Source organism: Chionomys nivalis, chromosome 21 (assembly GCF_950005125.1).
Source record: "Chionomys nivalis chromosome 21, mChiNiv1.1, whole genome shotgun sequence".
Taxonomy (NCBI): Eukaryota; Metazoa; Chordata; class Mammalia; order Rodentia; family Cricetidae; genus Chionomys; species Chionomys nivalis.
In genome coordinates, this window is record NC_080106.1 from 24,013,041 (window position 1) to 24,039,424 (window position 26,384).

Below are 26,384 nucleotides of genomic sequence, written 5' to 3' on the forward strand. Positions count from 1 at the left end.
AGACAGTATTCTGCCTACATGCATGCTTGCAGGTCAGAGGAGGACATCAGATCTCATTACAGATGGTTGTGAGCCACCATGTGGTTTCTGGGAATTGAACTCAGGACCTTTAGACGAGCAGGTGGTGCTCTTAATCACTGAGCCATCTCTCCAGCCCCATCTTGTAATATTTTAATAAGCAGATCTCAGATATTATAGCACTCAACTGTAAGCACTAACTGTACCAGATAACTTTTTCAACTGCTTCGAGATCTGTAGCACAGTAGAGAATTTCTTGCCGTCTAATAAATAAATGATGTGCAGTAGCCTCACAGGTACCATTTTGCTTTGTTTGAGGTAGGATCTGAACAAGACCCACTCACTGTATTTGCCTAATGTGTTCCTGCGTGTTTTTTTTGTTTTGTTTTTTGTTTTGTTTTTTTTTCGAGACAAGGTTTCTCTGTAGCTTTGGTGCCTGTCCTGGAACAAGTTGTTTAGAACAGGCTGGCCTCAAGTTCACAGAAATCTGCCTGCCTCTGTCTCCCGAGTGCTGGGATTAAAGGCGTGTGCCACAACCGCCCAGCTGTGTTTCTGTTTTTAAAAATGATTTATTTTGGCTGGATGTGGTGGCGCATGCCTTTAATCCCTGCACTCTGGAGGCAGAGGAAGGCAGATCTCTAAGTTCAAGGTCAACCTGGTATACAAATACAAAACAAGTTCCAGGACAGCCAGGCTTGTTGGATGGAGGCAATTGTCCTTAATACCAGCGTTTGGGAGGAAGAGGCAGGCGGATGGGTCGTGAGTTCAAGACCAGCCTGGTCTATGTGGGGAGCACCAGCCAAGGATACAGGGTCTTCCCCCTGTGCCCACTGCACTACATCCCCAGCACTTTGGTGCTGCGTCTTCCTTGAAGAGGTGAGGCCATTCAGCAAGTGTGTGCCCTCCATGTCGGTGCTGGTTGGAGTCCTGTCCCCCATGATTTTACCCTATTTACTCATCTCTGAACTGGTAAATGCTAGACACAGAAAGCTGTGTCCACGCATTGTGTGTGTCCCCCTGCAGCCACGAGAACAGGCGGCCCTGACTGATGTTTCCTGAGAATACTATTGACTGTTGGATTACAGATACATTTGTTTAGATTGCCCCACCCCACCATTTACACAGGACTTTAACTCAAAGAGGTCGCCTACCTATGCCTCCCAAGTACTGGGATTAAAGGTTTTCACCACCACTCCTAGCAAGAAGTTTTGACATTATCTGGAGACGTGTTTGGTTGTTACTACCTCGAAGGACATGTGGCGCCTGCTGCAAGGGCAGGCCAGGGATGCTGCTGAGCACCGTGCTATAAACAGGATGCTCCTCACAGCAGAGAAAGATCCAGTCCAAAATGTCAGTGGGGCCAAGTTTGAGAAACCTTGTTTGGAGTATAGCGTATGCTCTATTAGAATTTGGAAGGGTTCCCAGTGACCAAGTGCATGAACTCTGAGCATAGAGCAAGGGCTATGGGAAATGAAACCAGAAGGCAGAGGCAGGCAGATTTCTGAGTTGGCAGCTAGTCAGGACTGTATGTATATGTGTGTGTGTGTGTGTGTGTGTGTAGAGAGAGAGAGACAGACAGACAGACACCCTGGCTTCAAACAGACAGACAAAATCATACATACTTCAGTTTCCCAAAGACAAGAACATTTTCTGACATAATCATTGTATAATTGCCCAAATCAGGAAGCTGATACTAATGCATTAGTGATTCTGTAGACTTTGTTCCTGTTTCCCTTATTGTCTCAGAACTCCTTCTTAAAAGGGTGTCTTGACTTGAATGTCAAGTTTAGCATCGTGTCTCTTTAATCTCCTTGCTTCTGGAATAGTTTGTCAGCTCTTGTGTTTCATGCCATTGACATTTTGGAAGGATACAGGCCAGTTATTTTGTAGAATGGCCCTCAATTTGGGTTTGTTGACGTTTTCTGCTGTTTGGATTCTGGTCACTTTGTGGTACTGTCAGAAAGACCGCAGAAATGATGACGCATTCCTTTTAGTGATCCCAGCCTACTGTGGGTAACTGGTGCCAGGCGTCTCCACTTTTCCTGTGTTCTTAATATTTTTTATGGAGGATACAGACTATGTAAGTCTTTCCCACACTTCATTTATTACTTCTTAATGGCACAGGATCATTCTTACTCAAACAGTATTTTTATGATGGCTGACAAAAGGTGATTTTAATCTGCCCTTCCTTCCATGTGAATTGAATTTTGGCTATAAGGAAGAACCTGAAACGTGGAATCTCCATACCAGTTTCTCAGATGTTGGACTTGCAGGTGTGTGCTACCCTGCTTCCCCGTGTCTTTACTTTTATCCACACAAACTCATGAGCTTTATTCATAAATTTAACACTTTGTTTGCCTGGTGCTAGGGACTGTACCACTGAGCTGAACCCAGCCCCCATTATGTACATTGAAGCTCAGATTGTCTCAGATTTGGCTAGTGTGAGTTCCTATGTTCACGGGACACATTCCGTTCCTTCTCTGAGCAAGACAGTTGATTCTCCCACCACAATCCTGAACTGATCAAGAAGCCCTGGTTCCTTTAAATAAAAAGATAGTATTTAGAAACGAAGGTTTGGCCATGCCCCACACGACACTATGCCTGGCTTGTTCCCCTCCCTTAGTCCTCCCTTCCTTCCATCCTCTCTCCTCCTTTCTGCTTCAGATCAGTTTCACTAAGAAACCTTTGTTCTCTCTGGTAGCACAGTCTGGGTGCTCACTTGTGCTGTGAAGGGTTCTGGCCTGGGTTTGACTTCAGCTCTGCTGTTAACGAGGTGGGGGAGGGGTCTAGGGCAGGTCGCCTCATCTTTGCCTCATTTCCCTTATTAAGAAGATGGAACTTAGGAACTGATTGGCAAGATGGCTTAGTGGGTAAAGGCAGTTGCCTCCAGTCCTTGCCCACTGATACCCACCCTGCACTGCCACCCCCCCACATATGCACACACGCACAAAATAAATAAAAATGTTTAAAAAATTAAAACCACTATAATTCTCAGTGGGACTTGCTGATCACTTCTTAGCTGAATAAAACATGAGTTCCAAGTTGGCAATCGATGGACACCTGACCATCTGACATCCTCCAAGGCGCTGTACATGTGTGCAGCACGCACACGCACACAAGTCAGAAAACAAAACTTCAAGAACACCAAACCTCTCTCGTTGGGAGAGGCAAATGGTTTCATACTCAACTAGGAATTTTATGGACTGAATTAGACCTCGATTAAAAACCAGCTGAGTGATCCTGGTTTTTACAGGCTGGGTAAAGAGTAAATGAAAGAGAGAATGCTTCTGAGTACCCGTTTCTGCACCGTGGACGGCCATGCAGAGCTGGACTCCACTATGGCTGCCGTGTCAACATTTATAAACACTGCTTTCTAGCAGGCAAGGGGTTGAAGTTTTGGGCACAGGCTTCATGCTCCCTTCATGCTAGCTCCCTTCCTCAGTAGATCGGACAGAGATCCTGGGGCCTCAAGGGCAGTGGGACATAGTAAGCTAGGTTTCCCCGCCACACACACACCTCTTAGAACAGTTCGCTTTACCCGAGTCGATCGTAAGTATGAAGCTGCCGCAGCCTGCTGACTACATGGTCAGTGAGCAGAGCAGTACCCTGTTTTCATTTGGTTAAGAGGGATGCCAGAGCCGTTGGGTGCCATTGGTTACTTGAAACTAAAGCAGAGAGTAAAAGGGGAGGCTTTGCTTTTGCTGCTTTTGGGGCTTTCAGCCTCGCCCGTGAAGCTGGGACCGTGAGGAGAAGGAGGTGGGCAGGACTCCAGTGCCAGCATCATCTCTGAACATCCTCAGCTGGGTCTGGGTTGAAGGCCTTTGCTTCCTGTGTCCTCTGCAAGTGTGCTGTTACTTTGCTCCACTACTAATCTAGACAGTCTGAAAATGGAGTTTGTGGGGCAGCGTGGCATTTGCCATAAACTTTGTGGGTATTCTATTGGCAAGAAAGATACTGACCACTCTGTGGCTCTCTGAAGTCATGAGCAAGTATATCATCAGACCACAGGAGAGCTTCCAGGTTCTCTTTTAAAAACAAGAAAGAGAATATTTCGCATAACACTCTTTGTATTCCCTAGGAGTTAGATATTCCCAAATAACCGTATTGTAATTTGCTGAGCCTGCAGTCCTCTGTGGCTGGCCTTTGTTGACAAGCAGCAAAGAGCAGATGCTTGGATTTTCATGCTGCCTGCCTGCTTTTTTTCTCTTTCTGTTTTTCTTTTTCTCTTGCTCTTTCTTCCTGTTCCTTCTGTTGTCATTTGTTTCTGTTTGAGATGGAGTCTCAGTTGTATCTCAGGCTGGCTTGAAACTCACTATGTAGGCTAGGCTAACCTGGAACTTGAAATTCTCTTGTCTCAGTCTGCCAAGTGCTGGTAGTACAGATGTGCACCACATTGACCAGCATCCTTTGCTGTGGTAAGGTTTTGTTTGTGCTCTAACAAATAAAACTTGCCTGAAGATCAGAGTGCGGAACTAAGACACTAGAGGCCAGGCAGTGGTGGCACACACCTTTAATTCCAGGACTCGGGAGACAGAGGTAGAGGGATCTCTGTTAGTTCAAAGCCTTCCTGGGCTACATTAGATTGAATCTGTATAAAAGAAAAACAGAGCTTATACAAAGGTGATCCTAGAATTTAGGATTCCATGTCTTTAAACCCAGCACTAGGGAGGTGGAGACAGGAGTGATATGGCTGGGCGAAGAGAGGAATATAAGGCTACAGGAGACTGGAGCTCAGGCACTCTGAAGCAGCAGTCTGAGGACAGGGTCACCCTTCTGGTCTGAGCGTTGGTAGAGGTAAGAACTCTAGTGACTGACACCCCGTGATAGCTGACTCCGAGTTTTTATTATTAAGAACAATTACAATTCGTGCTACACTTTGCAAACCTTTTTTTTTTTGTTTGTTTGGTTTTGGTTTTTTGAGACAGGGTTTCTCTGTGTAGCTCTGGAGCCTGTCTTAGGACTCGCTGTGTAGACTGGGCTGGCCTCAAGCTAACAGAGATCCACCTGCCTCTGCCTCCCAAGTTCTGGGATTAAAGGTGTGTGCTGCCACCACCAGGCTGTTCGTTTGTTTTTGTTTTTATTACTACTACTATTATTATTATTATTTTGAGACAGGCTTTTTTGTATAGCCCTTACTAATCTGGAACTTGATCTATAGACCAGGCTGACCTGGAACTTGGAGAGCCACCTGCCTCTGCCTTCTGAGTGCTGGGATTAAAGGTGTGCACCTCCACATTGGGCCTCCTTTGCCACTCTTAAATCCATAAATTTGGCTCTGTTTATTTATCTGGAGAAAAGTGGAGAAGCCAAAGTTAACTTGAAGAAATGTTGATTGTCAGTTAAATAATTTACACTTGCTGTGAGCTCCTTTGTTTTGGAACCAGAAAGTGCTCTCTGGCTGTGCTGTTATCTGAGTGGTGGAGAGGGCACTGTTACACATCTGCCTTCCTAGAGACATGGTCGCCACAGAGGGAAGCACCACAGATTTTCTTCCTTACGAACACTAAGGTGTTCCTATAGCATGCACTTTGTCAGACACTCTCTTGGCACTGACCACTCAACCTTTGTGCTGTGTCCTTGAAGAAAAACTATGTACTGATGGGGTTTCCCATACCCCAAATGTAGAAAGCCTCTAGATAAGTTCTGTTAGGCATCTCAGGTAGGAGATAGACTATGGCACAGGGAAGACCTTGAACAGGCCTGGACCATGTAGTGGAGAGGCTGCTTGTTTCCTGAGTGGGTATAATGATGCTAGAAGGCATATGCTCAGAGCTGGGCAGTTTGCCTATATGTAGATGTACACTCGGTGTGAACTATTGACATTCTGTGGTATTTCCCAAAGTACAGTTTTTTGAGCCCCTCTGCAGACCACATGGTGTGGTTGAGGGTTTTTTGTCATTTGTTTGTGTGTGTGTGTATGTTTGTATTACGTATGCAATGTTCTGCCTGCATATATCCCTGCAGGCCAGAAGAGGGCACCAGATCCTATTATAGATGGTTGTCAGCCACCCTGTGGTTGCTGGGAATTGAACTCCGGACCTCTAGAAGAGCAGCCATTGCTCTTACCTCTGAGCCATCTCTCCAATCTGTGGTTGAGGTTCAAAGCCTGTGCACATACAGAGCCACTTAACGTCTCTGCTCTACTCAGAAGGTGGGAAGGCCTGGCGCCTCTTCTGGTTCCAGGATCCCATTCTGCTGTGCCCTGCAGGCAGAGCCTGGCTTCTGCACTACCCTCCCTGCCTTTTCTGTTCTGCAGAGACTGACCCCAGGTCCTCTAAAGAAGCTATGATGAGCCGGGCGGTGGTGGCGCACGCCTTTAATCCCAGCACTTGGGAGGCAGAGGCAGGCGGATCTCTGTGAGTTCGAGACCAGCCTGGTCTACAAGAGCTAGTTCCAGGACAGGCTCCAAAACCACAGAGAAACCCTGTCTCGAAAAACCAAAAAAAAAAAAAAAAAAAAAAGAAGAAGCTATGATGGCTCATAGCAATTTCAGCTTGGCAGGATCTTGAGAGACAAACGTGGCCATGCGTGTGAGGGTGTCTAGATGAGGTTAATTGAAGTGAGCCACCCTTAAATGTGGGCAGCACTGTCCTGCGGGCCGGGCAGCACCGTCCTGTGGGCTGGGCAGCAGTGCCCATCTTCTCTTACCCTGACCGTGGATGCCATGTGACCCGCCTTGATGAACTCTAACCAAAAAAAAAAAAAAAAAAAACCCTTAAGTTGCTTTCGTGAGGTATTTTGTCATCGCAAAGAGAAAAACTAACTCCGTGAGCTGGTAATTGCCTGTATTGTTGAGTACAGCCCATGTTTCACTCTCAGAGGTCTCTGAGAGAGCTCTACTGCAGCCTCGAGCTCCTGGTAAGTTAGGATTTAGACTGATTCTTACAGGTACCTCTGCAGGTGTTAGGGCCCGTGTCTTCCCTGGGGAGGGGTCTTTGCTTTCGAGCTTAAGTGTGACTGGGGCTGGCCTCTTGCTGTGGACCCACTTGGACAGCTTGAAGTAAATTGATATTTGTGTGGTCATCAAGCAGGCCCTGGAGAGGACGAACTCTCCCAATAAAGAAGTGGAATCAACATAGATGTGTCCAGAGTGGCTTTCATTTTCCATTGCAGTTTTTTGTTTCATTTTAAAATATTCATGAATGGTTTCAAAGTAAATAAGGATTGGTTCTTAGAGGCCATTAACATTTAACTCATAAGTATGCCTGGCTGTTATTTAAACAGTTTTGGGACTGAGAACGGCACACAATTGGTAGACTGGTTTCATCCCCAGCAGCATGGTAGCTCATGCTTGTAATCCCAGAACTCAGGAGGTAGAAGTAGGAGGATTTGAAATTGAAGGCCGTCTTTGACTGTATGGTGAGTTCAAGGCTAGCCTGGGCTACACGAGACTCTAGTATAAATATATAATGTATCTATGAATGATCTATGTATGATGATTTTTTTCCCGTTGAAAATGCACTGTTTGGCTAGGCGGATCTCTGTGAGTTGGAGGCCAGCCTGATCTACACAACGAGTTCCAGGACAACCAGGACTAATACACAGAGAAACCTTGTCTCAAAAAACCCAAACCAAACAAACAAAATAGCAAACAAACAAATAACCCCCCCCACTCTAAAGCAATGGAAAGCGGGGAACAGTGTCACATGCCTGTAATCCCAGCATTTTGAAAAGCCAAGACTGGATGATCTTGAGTTCAGAAGCCAATGTGGAACAACAAAAACAAAGCAGTCTTCCGCCTACCCGCATTCTACCACGTAAATGAATTGTTTGTTAGTCCAATCTCCCGAGCACTGGGTTTATAGGCATGTGCCACCACTCTCAGTTTTGTGTGTATGGGAGGCTGAACCCAGCACGTCATGCATGCTGGGCAAGTACTCCATGACCTGAACTACATTCTCAACCCTGTGTGTGGTTTTTAAAAAATACCCACTTACTTATAGGTTAAATGTTTTCAAGAAACAGTATTTTATTATTTTGCTGTAGATCTTTCTTAAACTTAGGTACATGTGATCTACTCTATATATGTATATAGTTAGTATACTTATAATTAGTTCTCTGACTTGCATATATTATAAATATATAAGTGTGAATTCTAAGTGTATATCTTTTCCATATATTCATATACCACAGAAATGTTCAAAATACAAAGAAGAGAAAACTCTTTGATTTCCCTGTCCCTCAGGCCTACTCCATAGAAGTGTGTTTTCACTGTTTAATATAAGTGCATCAGTATACAAGCACCCTTATTTTTGTGTGTCTTATATTCTTAATGCTATGTGTTGCATTTTATTTACTATTATGTATATGAATATGTGTTATGTGTATGAGTGTGGTCAATCACGTACCAGGGTGTGGAGGTGAGAGGACAGCTTTTGGGAGTCTGTTTTCTCCTTCCACCATGGAGTCCTGGAATCAAGTTTAGGTCAGGATTGTAAGGCAAGCATTTTTACCTCATTGACCTTTAAAATCAGATGTAGAAGGCCAGGTGGCCTGGGTCTGAAAAAGCATGGGATAAAACCGGACTCGCTGAACATAGTGGACAATGAGGACTACTGAGAACTCAAGAACAATGGCACTGGGTTTTTGATCCCACTGCACGTACTGGCTTTGTGGGAGCCTAGGCAGTTTGGATGCTCACCTTACTAGACCTGGATGGAGGTGGGTGGTCCTTGGACTTCCCACAGGACAGGGAACCCTGATTGCTCTTTGGGCTGACGAGGGAGGGAGACTTGATCGGGGGAGGGGGAGGGAAATGGGAGGCTGTGGCGGGGGAAGAGGCAAAAATCTTTAAGCAATCAATCAATCAATAAATAAATAAAAACTAAAATAAATAAATAAATAAATAAATAAATAAATAAATAAATAAAATCAGGTGCAGCCCAGGCTAGCTTCCACTTTGAGATCCTCTTGTCTCTACCTATTCCTCATCTACTTCACCTAGCTTTTTTTTTTTTTTTTTTGGTTTATAGCCTAGGTTGGTCTCAGACTAATTATGTTCTGAGGATGACCTTGAATTCAGTACCCCCCTCCCCAAGTGCTCCGCCTCACTCAGCTCTGTTGCTTTGTTAGGCATCTCTGCGTGTCTTTTACTGTTGGCACATGTAATCCCACCCACTTCTTCTCCTCAGTTCCTTATTGCTTTGAGGAGGGGGTATTGACTTACTGATGAACATATGTAGGAGTCTCCAGAACACTGATTTCTTCCAGATGTTTGAGAGTTGGAGATAGCCTTGTATACCATCTTACTGGGGATTGTTGATCGGAATGTCAGTTCATAATTTGTGGAAATCAAGCAGGGCATTGGTGGTACACACCTTTAATCCTAGCACTCGGGAGGAGAGACAGGCAGATCTCTGAGTTTGAGGCCAGTCCGGTCTCTACAGAGTGAGTTCCAGGTCAGCCGGGGCTATACAGAGAAACCCTGTGGAATTCTCGAGGGTGCAGCCTGACAGGTGGCGATGTGCACCTCCCACACTGACTTGCAGCTTGTGACATTGCTCTAGGGTTGCACCCTCAGCCTTGGAGTGAGTTCTCTAAAGTGACCCCACCCAAAGGAGGGCAGCTGCCGGGCAGGCTCGTGGCCGTAAATTGCATTGTTAGTAGATCCCTAGACAAGAGACTCCATTTCTCAAGTTCCCATCACAGCCTGATGTGTGGGACGACCAGAAGAATTTCCAAGACAGCGTGATGGCTCCATAGGATTCAAATCCCGTTTCTCCTCCACTACCATATGCTTCCAGTTGGCTTGTAGGACACACTTACCTTACAGATTTGAGGACCCGTCCCTCTGGTACAGAGCCAGTTCTGTCAGTGTAGTGAATTGTAGGGTGTCTTAGAAGCGATTCTTAAACTGGTAAGGCTATAGGAGTTTAACCATTTGTGGGAAAGACAGCTAGCCCCAAATATAATTAATTCAGCCTTCACTCAACTTCCATCTAGTTGAAGCCCTTGACTGTCTCCGTTGTCACAAGGAGCAGAATTTGGAGTGGAAGGAGGTGGTGGTTTGAGCAGATTGCAGTTGAAATAGCTCGGTTTCATAGGCTTTGCGAAAGCACAGCCATGTGAGTGCATTGCTGGGATCCCTTCCAGGACTTTGCAAGGGGCAGGAGCAAGAGAGGCACTCTGAAGCATTCCCTTTATCTTCTAGAATAAGCCTGCCTTTAGAAAGTCGCACGGCATGGATCTGTAGCTCCACCATGTGCTAGGAAGAGTACTAGTCCGGGAAGGCCTTAACAGTTTGCATCCCAGTTCCTGGTAACATAGGGCTTTCTCACTGTTTAAAAAGCAGGAACAGAGCTGGCAGCATTGCTCTGTGGGTAAAGGTGCTCACTGCCAACATGATGACCTGAGTTCAATTCCCAGGTCTCACATGGTGGAAGAAGGGGGCTGATTCCCAAAAGTTGTCCTCTGTCTTTCCCACATGTCCCACAGTCTTGTCAATGTCAACTTACAAGTCAGCTTTGAAAATAGCCTTCAGACCTGCCAGGGTTTTTTATGTGTGTGTCTTTTGCAAGGTTGCTGCCAGTCCACTGGTTTAATTCTTTGGTTGCCTTGACATTGGGGTCTCTCAACACAGCTGACCCAATCTTTCCTTTCTTCTTGTTTGGTTAATAGGTGGCTTTACTTCACAGGTGATTATTAGATTTCTCTGTGCTAGAAGACATTTTGGCATTTTCTGTGCCTGTTCCCACCAGAATAGCTATCATTAGAGATAGTTTAAATTATCCTATGTATAGATTTATCTTTATATGCAAATACTATGTAATAATTAAAAATGTTTCCCTTTATTTAGAAATACCTTTGAATACTATTAAGAAAAATAGGCTAAAAAGTAAGATTTATAATACATGTTTTCAGAGTTAAAAATTATCTGTATAGATTTTAACATCAGAAAATTTATATGTTGGGCCAGGACAGCCAAGCTTAGGCAGTGAAGGAAACCATGAAAGACAGAAAGCTGGGAAAGATGCAGCTGGACAAGGAGCCCATGGTTCAGCCCCAGCAACAGCAGAACTTGGCAGCTTCAGCCACATGTTTCTGGCTTTTGAGTCAAGGATAGAAGACAGGGGTTCTGGAATCTTCCCCCCATTAATGAATACCTCTGGGACAAAGTGTGTGGCTCTTGCATGAAACTATAAAGGTTAAGCCTAGGTTGCCTTGGAGACCCCAAGATGTTGGAGATGCCAGAGTTGGGAGACATGGATCGGAACCAGCCCAAGAGAGAGAAGTGTGCTGCAGTCAGCAAAGATGAAAGGGTTGGAGATCTGAAGAGTGCTGACATCAACATGGATGCAGAGTTTGGAGTTTGCCCAGCTAGTTTTGGGTCTTGTTTTGATCAACTATTTCTACACTATGCTCCCTTTCCTTCATTTTGGAATGGTAATGCATGTTCTATGCCATTTATGTTGGAAGTATGTGATTTTTTAAAATTATTTTGATTTTACAGGAGATTACTGGAGATTGAATGAATCTCAGAAGAGACTTTGAATTTTAGACTTAAATATTTTGAGACTGTGGTAGGCTGTGGGGACTTTTGAAGTTAGACTAAATGCATTTTGCATGTGCTATGGCTACAAGCCTATGGGGACCAGGGAGTGGAATGTAGTAGTTTGAATAGGTATGACCTATTCACATAGACTTGTATGTTTTAATGCTTGGCCCTTAGGAAGTGCAATGTTAGGAGGTGTGGCCTTGTTGGAGTAGTTGAAAGAAGTGTGTCACTGTGGGGATGGGCTTTGAGGTCTCTCATGCTCAAACTACACCCAGAGGAGGGACATAGGAGATAGATGTAGAACTCTCAGCTCCTTCGCCAGCGCCGTGTCTGCCTGCATGCTGCCGTGCTTCATACCATGATGATGACGGAATGTAAACCAGCCTCAATTAAATGTTTTTCTTATAAGCATTACCATGGTCATGGTGTCTCATCCCAGCAATAGAAACCCTAACTAAGACAGTGACCTAGACGGTTCTCACTGAGAAACCCTTCCTAGTTGTTTCCATGCTGTGTTAAATGTATGATTAAACTAGCTGTCGCAGAATCACTAATAGTCCCAAGTTATTACAGTCTTGTGTTTTTGCTTGTTTTTGTTTGTTTGTTTGTTTGTTTTGTTTTTATCTGATTGTTGGGGATCAGACATTTTGGATGCTTGGCAAGCTATACTTTTGATCTGCAGCCCCAGACCATTGTCTTAAGTAGAGTCAGGTTAGCTCTTCCTACCTGTGAACTCTATCTTATTCCCCCGGTGTGTGTCCACTAGTGGACTGGACGTGACGGGAGGGGCCACTGTTGATCCTGTCTTCAGTTGATTGTCTTCTGCCATGTTTCGTTTGCAAACTGCCTGGAAGGAAGTGAGAAGTGGAGAGCGGGTTGTCACTCATTGCACAGCCCTGCCGTGTGCGAGTGCCCAGCTAAGTAAATGGAAGCGTGTATGACTTTAATTAAATGGGAAATGGTGATTGAAAACATGGCTAACAATAGAAGCATACGCGAGCATGGAGATGACTAAGCCACCCTTCTCCCTTTCTCCTGGATGAGTGCTTCATCAGTCGCCACATGAGGCAAAAAGAATGAAGGAAGAGAAGCAAACACAAGTGCCAAGTTACAGACTATTAGAGATATGAATTATTCCCACTGCTATTAAAGAAAAAACCCTTTATCCATATTGTACACTGACCTTGAGATGTTAGAATTAAAAATTAGCGACTCACAACATCTACGTATTTGATGAGCATGAGGCAAAATCTTTATGATTTTTCCCAAAAATGTTCAAAATTATTTTCATTTTTTTCTTTTTCTTTTTCTTTTTTTTTCTTTTTTTTTTTTTTTGGTTTTTTTTTCGAGACAGGGTTTCTCTGTGGCTTTGGAGCCTGTCCTGGAACTAGCTCTTGTAGACCAGGCTGGTCTCGAACTCACAGAGATCCGCCTGCCTCTGCCTCCCGAGTGCTGGGATTAAAGGCGTGCGCCACCACCGCCCGGCAAAATTATTTTCAGAAGTATTCAAAGTTTGTGATATTTAGTATACTGATTAAAATTTTCAAATTAAATTTAATAATAGAAATAAAAATTATGTCTTGGGCTGGAGAAAGGGCTCAGTGGTAAAGCGCGCCAGCACATGAGTTTGTGTATGACACATGTGTAGGGGCTCTTGGGGGCTAGCGAGTGTCAGATCCCTGGAAGCTAGGGTTGTAGGCAGTGTGAGCCACCTGATGTGGGTGCTGGGAACTGAAAGGCCTCAGAGTTCTATACAAAAACAGCTGTCACTCTGAACTGCTGAGCTGTCTCTCCAGCCCTGTTAACATGTTTTTATTTTTGTATATGGCTTACACTGTTCTGTATGGTTTCTGTTTGTATTTGGAACACGTTAAGATATCCATAAACAGTTGTCGTTTTGATAGGAATTAGTGGAGTAAGGCAGCAGGAACTCGAGACTGAGGCCCCGTCTTGGTTATGAATGCTGGCCCTGCTGCCTGTTCCCTGTTTACCTCTTAAGATTTCTGTTTCCTCTTCTGTAAGATGGGGCTAATGCCCATGCTGTCTGCTTGTGTTAGTGGTGATCCATGAAAATGCCTGTGTAACACTTGACTCTTGGTAACTAGGGAGTAGCAGGTGCTGCTTGCTAATGATAGCTGTATTATGAATGAAGTTCCCCTCAGTGTGTTATCTATTTCCAGATAAATAGTTACTTCCAAAGCGTAGTGACCGGGGACAGTAGTCCTTTGTTCTTCCCCAGCTTCTTCTGGGGACCGAGAATTCTAGAGTGGGTTGGCTGTGCTTCCCTTCTGTGCCCCTAGACGGGATGTTGCTTCCAAGGTAGCTTTTCACCTGGCTGTCCGCAGAAAGCTTTGGTTTTCGGGTCTCTCTGTAGCAGTGGCCTCCTGTCGCAGTTCATTCTCCCCAGAAGGAAAGAGAACAAACAAGTCAGCCTCCACAGCGGCTTTTCTGACACAGGCCGTGGAATCAGCTAACAGCACAGCCCTGTGTTTTGTGCCACCGGAGCAAGAGTAAGACTATCAGAGAGGTGTGGATGATTGGGGCCAGCTCGGAGGCTGGATCCCACTCTTCCCTTGGTCTTCTTCTTCTGACTGTACTCACCCTGGAAGGAGTCTCCATCCCAGCTTTTCTTCCGTCCTAGGGGTCATTTCCAGCCTTTGCGTGCCCCAAGCCAGCGTCCTGACCCTCCCTGTTCATTCCCCATGTCAGTGTGGCCATGTCATTCTTTCAGGCACTCGGGCAAAAGGTCAGCATTACTGTGGTCTCATTTCTTTCACATCCCGTTTTAGCAAATCCCTTGGACTTTTCCCTGAACGCAGGTCTAGAATTCTTACCCCTGCTTGCTCTCTGGGCTGTCACCTTCTTGGTCTGTGCCACCCTCCCCTTCAGGTTATTGCAGAAGGCCTTCACCTGTTCCTCAGCCTCTGTAGTAATCCCCTCTTCCCCTCGCTGCTGTCTTCTTTGAGGGGACTCAGATCATGTTGTTCCCAAATAGTGTTTCCCTGGTACTGGAGAAAAGGACCACAGGCCTACTGCATTCCCAAACCTTGGCTCTGTGCATTTAGCCTTCTTTCCTGGGCATCTTCCTGGTTCTCACCATGCTGCAGTCCCAGAGAGTGCTCTGACAGCTTCCCCTTCTGGGCCTTCTCTTGCTTTCCCGCCCCTTTGGCAGCCAAGCCTCCCAAGGCCACACAAGTCTCCAGCTTCTACAAGCTGCCTGCTGGCATCTTCATTCACCTCCTGTGCCTTACTCTTCCTCTTGTTCTTACCATCAGTTTAGCTTCCCCTTTTGACTTTTGAACATTTATTAGATCACACGCAGGGATTCTTGTCTGTTCTATTCCTTGTAATGATTGGCCTATCGCATTTACATATTCTTATTTTAAGAATGTACTTTTCCACCCAAATATGGTCGAAGTTAGGGTGCCAGTAATATCAGCACAGTGCTATTTCTTGCCCAAGTTTAGTAGATCTTGATTACAGGGGTAAAAAAAGAAAAATATCATTTTGGTGGTTTCCTTATATGAACCGAATTGATGTAATTTAGGCATATAATTCAGATGGAGAATTAAGGTCTGTGCTATAAAGAATTGGAAGTAGTATGTGCTTAGAGATCCATCTTTTTTTTTTTTTCACCTTCTGTTGAACTAAGAAAACTTGTATCTATTGTGTGAGGTGCTGGCCATCATGCTAAGCAATAGATCTCTTGAACTAATTCTTAAATGAAATTTTGTATCCCTTAACAGATAAGCCTATATCCTGTGTTTGATTTGGATAGAAAAACAAGCCGACCATTTAGATTAGGAAAGGTGGGTGGTTTGACAGCAGGAATGACAGAGCCAACTTTTCCTTTCATAGCAAGAGTCTGACAAATTCAGGAAGGGTAGGTGTGAGGCTGTTGTGTCTCACCAAGTCCCCTGTTGGCTCTGTACATTACAGTGCTTGGTGCCATAGGAGTAGAGGGAGGTGGTCAAACACCTAGACAATGGACTAAAGCATTCCTGGCAGGGAAAGCACAGGGAGGATTTGGGCAGGAAGCGTTGTATAAAAGGCTGGAAAGGCGTGGATGAGACTTCGGGAAAGATGGGCAAGAGCTGAGGCGGAACTTGCACATTTTGAGTCATCCCAAGGGGATGCCACGTTGCTGACTCTGCAACAACTTGCTCTGCTTCATCGACCTGTGTCTCAGTGGAGTGGGGCTGGATCTGGAAGAGGGTTGACATGGATAACTATGTAGGTAGAGGCTTGGAACCCAAGACTGATCTGGCATTAGGTATTAAGAGCACCCTTGCTTGAAGGGCCATTAGCATAGCCTGGGATCCCCCCTTTTCTCCTGAACTCTAGATGTTCATAAGATCATGTCTACTGGTATCTCTTTAGTTTTATGATCTCTGAATTTTGGGGATACAATGCTAGAATGTTGCTTTGACTTTTCAGAAGAAATTGAGTCTGTTCAAAGATTTAGCTGGGCGATGGTGGCGCACGCCTTTAATCCCAGCACTCCGGAGGCAGAGGCAGGCGGATCTCTGTGAGTTCGAGACCAACCTGGTCTACAGAGCTAGTTCCAGGACAGGCTCCAAAGCCACAGAGAAACCCTGTCTCGAAAAACCAAAAAAAAAAAAAAAAAAAAAAAAAAAGATTTAAAGTGTTTATTCTTTTAAAAGTAACCTACAAGCCAACCTCTTGATGAAATCCAGTGATTCACTTTCCAAAAGCATATGTGCTAATGAAGACAGGGCTCTGTCCTTAGCACGTGAAAAACGAAGAGAGGCTGGACAGCGTCTCTTTTCCCTACTGTAAAGAGGACGCTAACACGCTGCAGCAGAGATACTTCCTTTCTTCCTTCTTCTAGAGGTCAAAGGGTCTGGAAGGGCCACACCTTCCCTGGCTGGTTTCAGTATAGCAGTGGAGGAACCTTGACTGTTTTTGTAAGAACTTGACCTTCCATTCCGATTGCTCTGTCTGTTCCTGCCTATAAGGCTAGTCGTGTTTCCATCAGTCACACCGCTCTCTGCAGAGGAGAACCCTGCTGCTGTATACTGTTCAGGTCATACAGCAGGCATGCGTGTCCGTGGGTGTGTACTAAATATACACGTACATGTATTTCCAATTTTTGCTAGATTTTGGCCCTGATTGCATTCATCTGCATCGAGACCATCATGGAATGCTCCCCATGCGAAGGCCTCTACTTTTTTGAGTTCGTAAGCTGCAGTGCATTTGTGGTGACTGGGGTCCTGCTGATTCTCTTCAGTCTCAACCTTCATGTGAGGATCCCCCAGATCAACTGGAACCTGACAGTGAGTACACCTCTTAGCTTTCCAGAAGAGGACTCTCTCTCGTCATGTTTAGCTCTAGTTCATTTGGTCATTAACATTCCTTACTGGGTTGAGTAAAATTCCACAAGTAAAGCGAGTTCTAATAATGGTAAAACATCGTAACAGTTGTGGGCTTTTCCCATGGCCCTAGACACTAGGGCAGGGTGTGTGGGTGCAGCCCTGAGTGAAGGCAGGACCTTCAGCTAACCCTTCCCACTCTCCCAAGGCTGTAGTGCCTATGAGTTCCTTACAGGTAGAGAGAGTGAGGCACTCTTACGCTCTGGAGTACCTCCCTCAGTGATTCCCTGTGATCTTGTACACACTCATCAACAAAGCAAGAGCAAGGAACCATGATATAAAAATTCTTTTACATTCAAGAGCAAATAAAAACAACAAAGTTCAGGAAAGCAGGACTGACAAGTTCTGAACATTATCAGACCAAATTGACCCAAAGCATTGACTCTACCACTGGTGCCTGGTTCCTGGAGGTACTTGGGGAAAAGAAACGGGAGCTGTCTGTGTGTCTAGTGGGGCTGCTGTCGTGGTATGTCCTGGATCACAAAGCAGGGAAAGTCTTTCTTATCAGATAGTCCCCGTGTTATCCCATGGGCAAAACACAAAAGGGTTGGGGCGAGGGTAGGGATTTACTACAGGAGGTACCGATTAGAAAAATTGTCAGTTATAAACTCAGCTAGAGTTGTTGTAGCTTTGAAAGGGAGGACAATTATATGCTAGGTTTTATTTTATTTTTGAAACAGGATCTCGTGTATTCCAGGTTGGCCAAGGATGCTCTCAAATTCCTGACTTTCCTGCCGCCACCTCTCAAGTGCTGAGATTATGGGCAAGCATCAGTTTCCTTGGGTCACTGTTGAGACGAGTGCTCCTGCTTATGCGTCGATTCAGTGGGTCCAGGCAGGCTGTGCCTGTGCCAGCAATTGCTAGTGTGCTAAATAATATGATGGCTGGGAGTCAGCTCTGGACGGAGCCCACGCTCCCTGCCTGGCAGCTTTCCTCTAGCCCATGCAGACGCTCAGCAGGAGCCCCGGCTTCTGGGTCTCTGCTGCACAGGCATGGTGCTATTAGGATAGAGCGTTGACTGCGTAGTGGCCTGCGCTTTTAATCCTAGCACTTGGAGGCAGAGACAAGCAGAACTCAGTGAGTTTGAGTCTGGTCTGTGTAACAAGTTTTAGACCAGTCAAGGCTACACAGTGAGACTCTCTCTCAAAAAAAGAAAAATAGAATAAAAAAGATAAAGAAAGAAAAGGGGCCTGCCAGTGTTGATGGTGTAGTCAGCCAGCCCCTTAAACAGATTAGGTTTTTCCTGCTTCTCCAATGAAACTCAGAGGCTATGAGGTGTGACCCAGGATGCTGAGGACCTGATGCTAAAACAGGGATAACAGAAATGCTGGTAAATGCTTAAAGAAGGACCCCAACTGTAGGCCAGACACTGTGCTTGGCTCATTGATTTACTCTCCAGAGCAGCTCCAGGAAGAAGAGATTGCTATCACCACTTTAAAACAGAGAGAAACAATGCAGCTTGTCTGAAGTCATCCATTGGCTAGGTCCCAAGTGGCTGTGTCCCTGAATCACTGTTACCGTCCTTTCCACAAGGAAGGCAGCAGCTACATCCATGCAGCACTAGGTTAGTTAGTAACCTCACTCACTTTGCAAAAGGCTTGTTGAAAATCCTCCAGGATTGAAAGTCTGTTAACAAAGTCTGTTTTCAGTGTATGAATGCCATGTTTTAGATGGCATACAGGAAAGAACACCGGGAGATGCCCCAGTTTCAGTACATTTATATTTTTGGTAAGCTTGGCCTAATCTAAATGATATGAGAACCTTTTTTAAAAGGTGACATGAAGCGAGACTTGGTGGCACACACCTTTAATCCCAGCACTTGGGAGACAGAGGCAGGGGGATCTCTTAGTTCAAGGCCAGCCTGGTCTTAATAGCAAGCTTCAGGCCAGCCAAGGATACATAGAGAAACCCTGTCTTAAAAAATAAAATGAAAAGGTGACACTGGAAGACTGTGGGTACTCAGTGGCAGGCTGTTGGCGTGTGTATGTAAAAGGCCTGCGTTTGATGCTCAGCACTACAAGCAAATAAATTAACCCGAACTCTGCATGGTACACACAGCATTACCAGTTTTGGTTGCTCTTTAAGTCAAGACTTGATGACAAGAGGTAAAGGTATATCGTGTCCTCTCCAGTGAGCAATGACACCGAGAATGACGTCTGCAGGCACAAGAGAAACGAGCTTCATGGGCCTCAGTTGGAAAGTTCTTTAGTTGCTTTGCAAATTATTCTACTTTTTTCTTTTTCTTTAGGATTTGGTCAACACTGGACTCAGCACTTTCTTTTTCTTTATTGCCTCAATTGTACTGGCTGCTTTAAACCACAAAACCGGAGCGGAAATTGCTGCTGTGGTAAGCAGACTAGATTGGTTTAAATAGGCTGAGTTTGCACTTTCTGAGACTGTCCCCTGGCATGTGTCCTAGTCACCGTCCTTTAAGTGAGGGGTGGTGGTCAGATAGCAGAAAGGGTTCACTTTCCATGCTCTGTTCTATCTTGCTTTTGGTTTATAAAGAACATGTATCACTTGTGATGGGTTAGGGTGGGTAGGAAATGGGGCCAGCAAGATGGTGGTGCAGTGGGTAAAAGGCACTTGCTGCCAGGCCTGATAACCTAAGTTCCATTCCCAGGTCCAAATTGTCCTCTTATAACCACATATGTGCTGTGGTACGCCTCCCACCCCAACACACAAAATAATGCATAAATGCATATAATAAGCATTTTATTTTTTATTTTTCAAGATGGTTTCTCTGTGTAGCTTTAGATCCTGTCCTAGAACTTGTTCTGTAGACCAGGGGCTGGCCTCAAACTCAAAGAGATCTGCTTGCCTCTCTTCACGAGTGCTAGGATTAAAGGTGTGCGCCACTACCACCAGGAATAAGCATGAAGCAGTAAAATATGAAGCTGACTGCTCTTCCAGCACGTCAGGAGATCCATCAAGCTAGACTAAGAGGTTAAAACCCTACTTCATCCGCCTGGGCTGCCCAGGTGAGAGGCAGGAGGAGGGTGTGGTGGTATAGAGCATGGGCTTGATGGCTTCCTGTTGAGTTCTCTTGTGAGACACAATTCTTTCTATATCATATCTGGTCTTTGTTATATTTTTACTTGTAGGTCCAGTGACCATGAATTGCATGCAGTAAAAGAGGTACTTTTGTGATTTAAAAATAAAAATAGTTCAAGGCTGGGTGTGGTGGTGCATACCTCTAATCCCAACATTCAGGAGGCAGGATTGTTTCCTTAAATTTCACATGGAAAGTTCTACATCAGCCAGGGCCACATAGTGAGACCCTCAAAATAATATAGTAATAACAATATTAATAAATATTTTTAAAAGATAATGGGCTGGAGGGCTGGTTTAGTTGGCAAAGTGTTTGCCATGTAGGCATGAGACCCTGAGTTTCAGCTACCAGAACCCATATAAAGCTGGATGTGGTAACAGGTACACCCATAATACCAGCGGTCCTAGGGCAGAATCTCATGGGGTCAGCTAGCATTGAGAAGGAAACTACGTGTCCCAAGGTAGAGAGGTACAGGGATGGATCAGCCAGTGCGGTTCTTGGACAGCCCCTAGAGAGCCATGGGTGGGTGTTGAGTATGACTGGTTAGATTCACCCTCCTTATCTTTCATGCCCAGGACATCTAGGTGGTCAGCATGACTCAAGACAAAAAACCTTGTCCAAAACAAGAGAGGGTTGGCACCCAAGGTTATTCTTTGACCTCCAAATGCATGATACTCCCTGTCCTTTCCCGCCCCCAGAGAAAGAGAGAGAGAGAGAGAGAGAGAGAGAGAGAGAGAGAGAGAGAGAGAGAGAGAGAGCAATATTAAATAAACCAGGTAGTGTTGACACATACTTTAATCCCAGTACTCGGAAGACTGAGGCAGTCACCTTTAATCCCAGCACATGGGAGGCTGAGACAGGTGAATCTCTTTAAATTCGAAGTCAGCCTGGTCTACAAAGAGAAGCAAAAAGAAGAAAGAAACAGATTTAAAACACTCAAGAGACCTTTTAGTTGTCTTCATGCCAGCCTAGATTGTCCGTGGGTCATGTGACTTCATCCAGATCATAGCTACACATGAGTAGGGCTGGGGATCTGGTATTACTGGAAGGGGCCGTACACAGCTTGGGTCCCTATGACAACACTCAGCCTCAGCTTCAGGACACATGCACAAGGGTAAACTGTGATTGTGTATTTTAGATATTTGGCTTCTTGGCAACAGCAGCCTATGCAGTGAGCACATTCCTGGCCGTGCAGAAGCGGAGAGTCAGCCTCCGCCAGCAGAGCACTAATGACTACATCCGAGCTCGCACTGAGTCCAGAGATGTGGACAGTCGCCCCGAGATCCAGCGCCTGGACACATGAGACCCTCCAGGAGTCCTCCCTCCTCTGCCCTCACACCCATTCTTCTAATCAAGTTTTCTTTCTCTCAGCACGCCAGATTTTTGTGTGGTCCAGTTGAATTTTGTCCTGTTTGGTAAAAATTCACTTTGGGAAAGGGTGTCTAGAGTGACTGATCCGTGATGGCCTGAAGAACCCAGGTCCTCCAGCATTGGGTGCCTGTGGGGGCAGCTGACTTCAGTGCCTGCTCCAGGGCTGAACTGTCTATCTCAGAACACACAGTCTCATCTGACTCTGAGCTGCCCTGCCTTGTGTATCTGTGACCAGTCTAAACTGAAGTGGCTTTGAGAAGGGAGCTATGTTACAAGATAGCGGTACAGGGCTGCAACAGCCAGTGAGGTTCGTGGACAACCCCTAGGGGAGCTAGGAGTGGGTGTTGAGTCTGGCTGGTAGATCCACCTCATTGTCTTCCATGCCCAGGGCACCTAGGCAGCCAGCGTGGCCTGGGTGGGACTGAGGGGCTTGGTGAATAGATGTGCTCCTGTAACCTCCTTGCCAGGTCTTTATGTTACAGGGACAGGAAAACCTAGTGCCCTGTGGGACCACTGACTCACAGAACAGTGACCATTTGTCTCCTACCCTGCTGAGAGAGCACTTGATTCCTCCTCAAACGAATCACCTTCCTGTGGTCCATATTCACTTCCTGGGGTGGAGGCCATCATCTCCGCCAGCCCCCTGCCTACCTTACACATCTTGAGGCTGAATTGTGGCAGTTTGAGCACCTTTACCTTCTCAGGTGAAAGCTGCAGAAGAAACCGTACGTCCACCAGCAGTGGCACTGGCTCACAGATCACGTGTGTGTATGTGGGGCAGGCAGAGTGTGTGTATGTATGTGTGTTAAAAAGCAACACACTCAAATTCACACTTCTATTGTATGGACGTGTCTAATTCTCTGAATATCCAAGGCAAGCTCTAAAGTGATTCAGAGTCAGTTTATCTAGGATTTGAAAATACTTGAATCTGCACCAGGACACATCTTTCCACAGATGTGCCATAGGCACTATCGTCATTTTGGGTGCCTGAGTGTCCTCACTATGAACACCAGTCCTGGAACATGTTAGGAATTCTAGTTACATCCGGCTTTTGGATTGGTTCTTGATAAACTGAAGATTATTTTCGTGGTAAATGAGTTGAGCAGGCCCCATCATGCTGTAATGTTGTTGTTGTTAATTGTTGTTGTTGTTGTTAGAGACTAATTATATCTGTTTGGAAAATTGTTTTAACATGTCAGGTTCTCTCTCTGAACTGTTGATGTTTACAGACCTTATTGTAGCTCTGATATTTTGTGTGTAGCCTCACCAAGGAGAAGACATGGCTGTTGGAAAGGTATTGCAATAGCAGAGAGCCCCCGCCATCTCCTACTGAGACTGTTCATAGCCTGAGCAGTGTCTTTTGTAGTTTATAACCCAGAAGCGGGTGGCAAGGCTGGGGAGGAAAGTCTGAGGAGGTGGGTGCCCCTGTGTGCATGGCTCTGCATCATTCAGGGAAGAGCAGTGATGTATGGTTGAATAGCAAAGAGGAGCTATTGTCAGATACCACTGTGGGCTCCGGAGTCCACAGGAAGTAGGATCAGGCTGTATCTGGCTGGGGGCCGGGTTGGGGAGTCCAGTGTAATCCAGCGCTGCTGTGGTTCCATGTTGGCAGTAGTCTGGGTCACATGTTCAAAGGACAGCTAGTCTGGTATAACTCCCCTCCCTGCTCCTCTTCTCCTCTAGAGTGCGGCCTGGGTCTGGCCCTTGCCCAGCTCCTGATAGAGATTTCTGTCCTTGAATGTCGTGAGGCTGTCAGTATACCCTGTGTTGTCGCAACTTTGAACCTGTTGCGTGTTGTGATACGGGGAGTGGATGACATCTGGTTTTATCTGTTTTACATGGTTATTTTGAATTTGTTGAGTATGTCTACACAATCAAAATCAAATTCCCTTTAAAATAGGGTCACAAAGACTTGATCTACATCAGATGGGCCCCCCTTGGAAGGACCATCCTGAGCTCTATCATGTTACTGGGCCTCAGGAAAAAGCCACCTTTGAAGTGAGCCGGAAGAAAGAAGCATTCAGACTGGATTGCTGCTCATTTTCCCAAGTCACTTCAATAAAACCATTTTATCATGTGCTGAAAGGAGGCCTCTGAGAGTGTTGTCAGCTGAAAGACATAATCCTGAGGCCCAGGGAGACCGTGAATACTGAGATACGATTAAAGTGCTAGGCTCTTAGGGCCTGAAAGACTTGAGTTAGTTGCATCTTGGTGTCAGAATTATTATCTTTGTAATTATTTATATCCCAGTAACTATTTAATATCCTTTGTGTTATGAAGCTTCCCTGTGGCTTTTGTATATGTATTTCCTTGTACTATTTAACTAGCTCCCATAGAGCCAGAAGTGGCTTATACACGTTCTAATAGCGTGATGCACAGCCCCACTCCTGTACAGCCACTGTGGTGAGGAAAAGCCATGAAGGGAATATGGTTGCCTACAGGGAACGCAAAGATGTCTGTCTTTTTCTTGTTATGCTTCTATGCAAACAGAAAATAATCTAGATCTAGGTTTTTTAATGATCTCTGCAAATTGAAAAAAAAGCATATTTTTGTGTTTATTAAGTCTATTACAGACCAGTGTCACTTAGGTGTTGGGCATTTTAAGTCAACCTTAGCTTATTTTGTTTCCCTTATTTTGACTTTCCCATTTGGAGCAAAACTTGAAGGGAAATGCAGTTGTTGGGAACATCTGGTGTGGCCATGGAGATGGTGGGGTTCAAGTCCTCTCACATTTGGTAGTTTGGATGGATGTAAACACTGACATCCTCAGAGAAGGTGTGGCGCTGTGTCTGTTGACTGTTCTCTACCCTTCCTGCAGAAGGCACAGAGGGTAAGCACTTTTCCTTTATGAATGGAGAGCAAGGAAACCCAAGGTACTTACTGCCTCCTAGGAAGAGTGAACACATTGATGGAATGGATTCTCTTCAGAGAAGTTCCACTTAAAGTGATTGCTACAGAAAAAGTAAGAATGCAGTAAGCTTCCCACACCCAGTGCCCACATCTTTCTTAGCAATGTGCTAAAACACCGGAGTGGGTAGAGCCTGGGCACAGGGAAGCCAGCAAGGATCAGCCGTGGTCCTTGTGCAGAGTGAGCACTTGACCTTGGGGCCCTTTTATGGCCCCCGGCTAGAAGGCTCACACCCATGGGCAGACCTGGTACACCCGGCTCCCACCTATGCTGGCTGCTTCTGGAGAGAGTTTTGTGGCTCACCTGAAAACATTTTTTCTCTTTTCAAGTTTCTTCTATCTTCTTTGAAGGTTTTTCTAGTGGTCCAGGCAGCTTTTTTTTTTTTTTTTTTTTTTTTTTTTTTTTTTTTTTTTGGTTTTTCGAGACAGGGTTTCTCTGTGGTTTTGGAGCTTGTCCTGGAACTAGCTCTTGTAGACTAGGCTGGTCTCGAACTCACAGAGATCCGCCTGCCTCTGCCTCCCGAGTGCTGGGATTAAAGGCGTGCGCCACCACCGCCTGGCCAGTCCAGGCAGTCTTAGAAGAAATGAAGGTCTAACTCTTGTCCCTGCACGTATGTGAATTCTTGCTTGCCTTGAATGAGCCTTGCCTAGTTCTGTGTGGGACACAAACTGTGCTATGTGGAGGAAGCCCCTTCCCAGTCTATGAGGTGGCCTGAGGGTCAGACCCCTGTGGGTCACTCTTTGGAGCATGGAGCCTTGTGTCTAATTTAGTGACCATGTAGGTGGTTCCTTCTCTGTCATCTGTGTTCAGAACACAATAGTCCATGGTTCGTGTGCCTCTGCCTTTTTCTCAAGGTGTCACCTGCATAGCAATAGTGACATTAAGCAGGTAGCAGAAGGGATGGGGTATGCACTTCCTAGATAGAGAATTGTTAACTGGTTCTCAAGCAGGAAAAAAAAAATGCTTCTAGCGTGTGAAGTCTCCAGGGTTTCTCTCCTGTTTTATCAGCACCTACCCCATAGGGGCCAGCTAGGCAGAGAGTTTGGTGGACGCGAGGTTTGCATCACAGGCCTGGCAGGAACAGAGTGACAGCATAGATGGCACTTGATGTGTTCATACCCCCTGCTGCCCTGGAAACATGTCCTTATGCCTCCTCTTCAGAAGAGTGAGGGCTTGTGCTCCCCGATGAACTTGAGGCCAAGAGCTGGATGTTGGAGACCACCAGCCCCAGTGCTGGCATCTAGTCTGGGTCTGAGCAGGCGATAGCTGCCTCAGGTGTGTTCCTGGCAGGACACAGGCCTAACGGGCCTGTTTTCTTGATTTTGTTGGCTCTCACCTACTTAATCTATTGTTTCTCTTCTCAGCAGACATCTTTAAAAGAAATCAGATCTGTCTGGTTGAGAAAGTAATTTGAAATATTTGACCTATCTATGTTTATGTAGCCTTTATCTCTGAAAGAAAATGCCATCCGTGTTAGATCTAGAATTTTCTTCTGAAAGGGAATGTTCTCTTGGATTTCATGAAAGTCAGTGTAGCATTGGATGTAAGTTCTTAGGCTTTGGGAATTTTTATTTTCTTTCTAGTTTCTCCTATTCAAAAAAAAAATACCTATGAGGAAAGAGGGTGTGGGCTGAGGGGGCACAAGTCTCTTGTGCTCAAAGCACTAGCGACTCGCCCAGAATCAAGTTGAGATTATAGGCCCTCGAACAGTATATTTGTGTCATTAGTTTACCCTGTCAGCCCTTTTATTCTGATACTTCCAATTCCGGTGAGCTCTTGGTTAAGGGTTAATGTCACTTGGACTGTGGCAGGTTAGCAGGGCTTGTTTGGTTATTAATCATGGTAAGAACATGTCTGCAGTGGCTTCACTCGGCTTTGTTAATGGGATGTAGGGCAGGGCCAAGAGGTTTGTTTGTTTTTCTTTCATAATTGTTTCTGAAGAGAGAGATGCTGCTAATACCTCAGCAGAAATACCCCTCCCCCAATCAGAAAAGCTACCCAAGGAATGGCCAAGAGAGAGGACAGTGCAGGAGGCTTGTGCTCGCTCCAGCCCAAGGCAGGGCCAGGCCTGACTGATGCTGCCTCCTTCTGCTAACCCTGCTTTGCTTCCCCCTTTTTTTTTCAGAACAGATCTAACAAGTTTCACAG

At 45.5% G+C, this 26,384-nt stretch overlaps 1 protein-coding gene across 1 annotated transcript in view; it reads left to right on the top strand.

Moving 5' to 3' along the window:
* Cmtm4 (CKLF like MARVEL transmembrane domain containing 4) overlaps positions 1-24,603 on the top strand; it is a 45,977-nt gene extending 21,374 nt beyond the window's left edge. Inside the window, exons 2-4 of the mRNA XM_057753485.1 lie at positions 16,633-16,809; positions 19,154-19,252; positions 21,096-24,603. Of these exons, the coding sequence (XP_057609468.1) occupies positions 16,633-16,809; positions 19,154-19,252; positions 21,096-21,260 (441 nt within the window). The 3' untranslated portion in view covers positions 21,261-24,603. The remainder of the gene's footprint in view (positions 1-16,632; positions 16,810-19,153; positions 19,253-21,095) is intronic.
* The last annotated feature ends 1,781 nt before the right edge of the window (positions 24,604-26,384 follow it).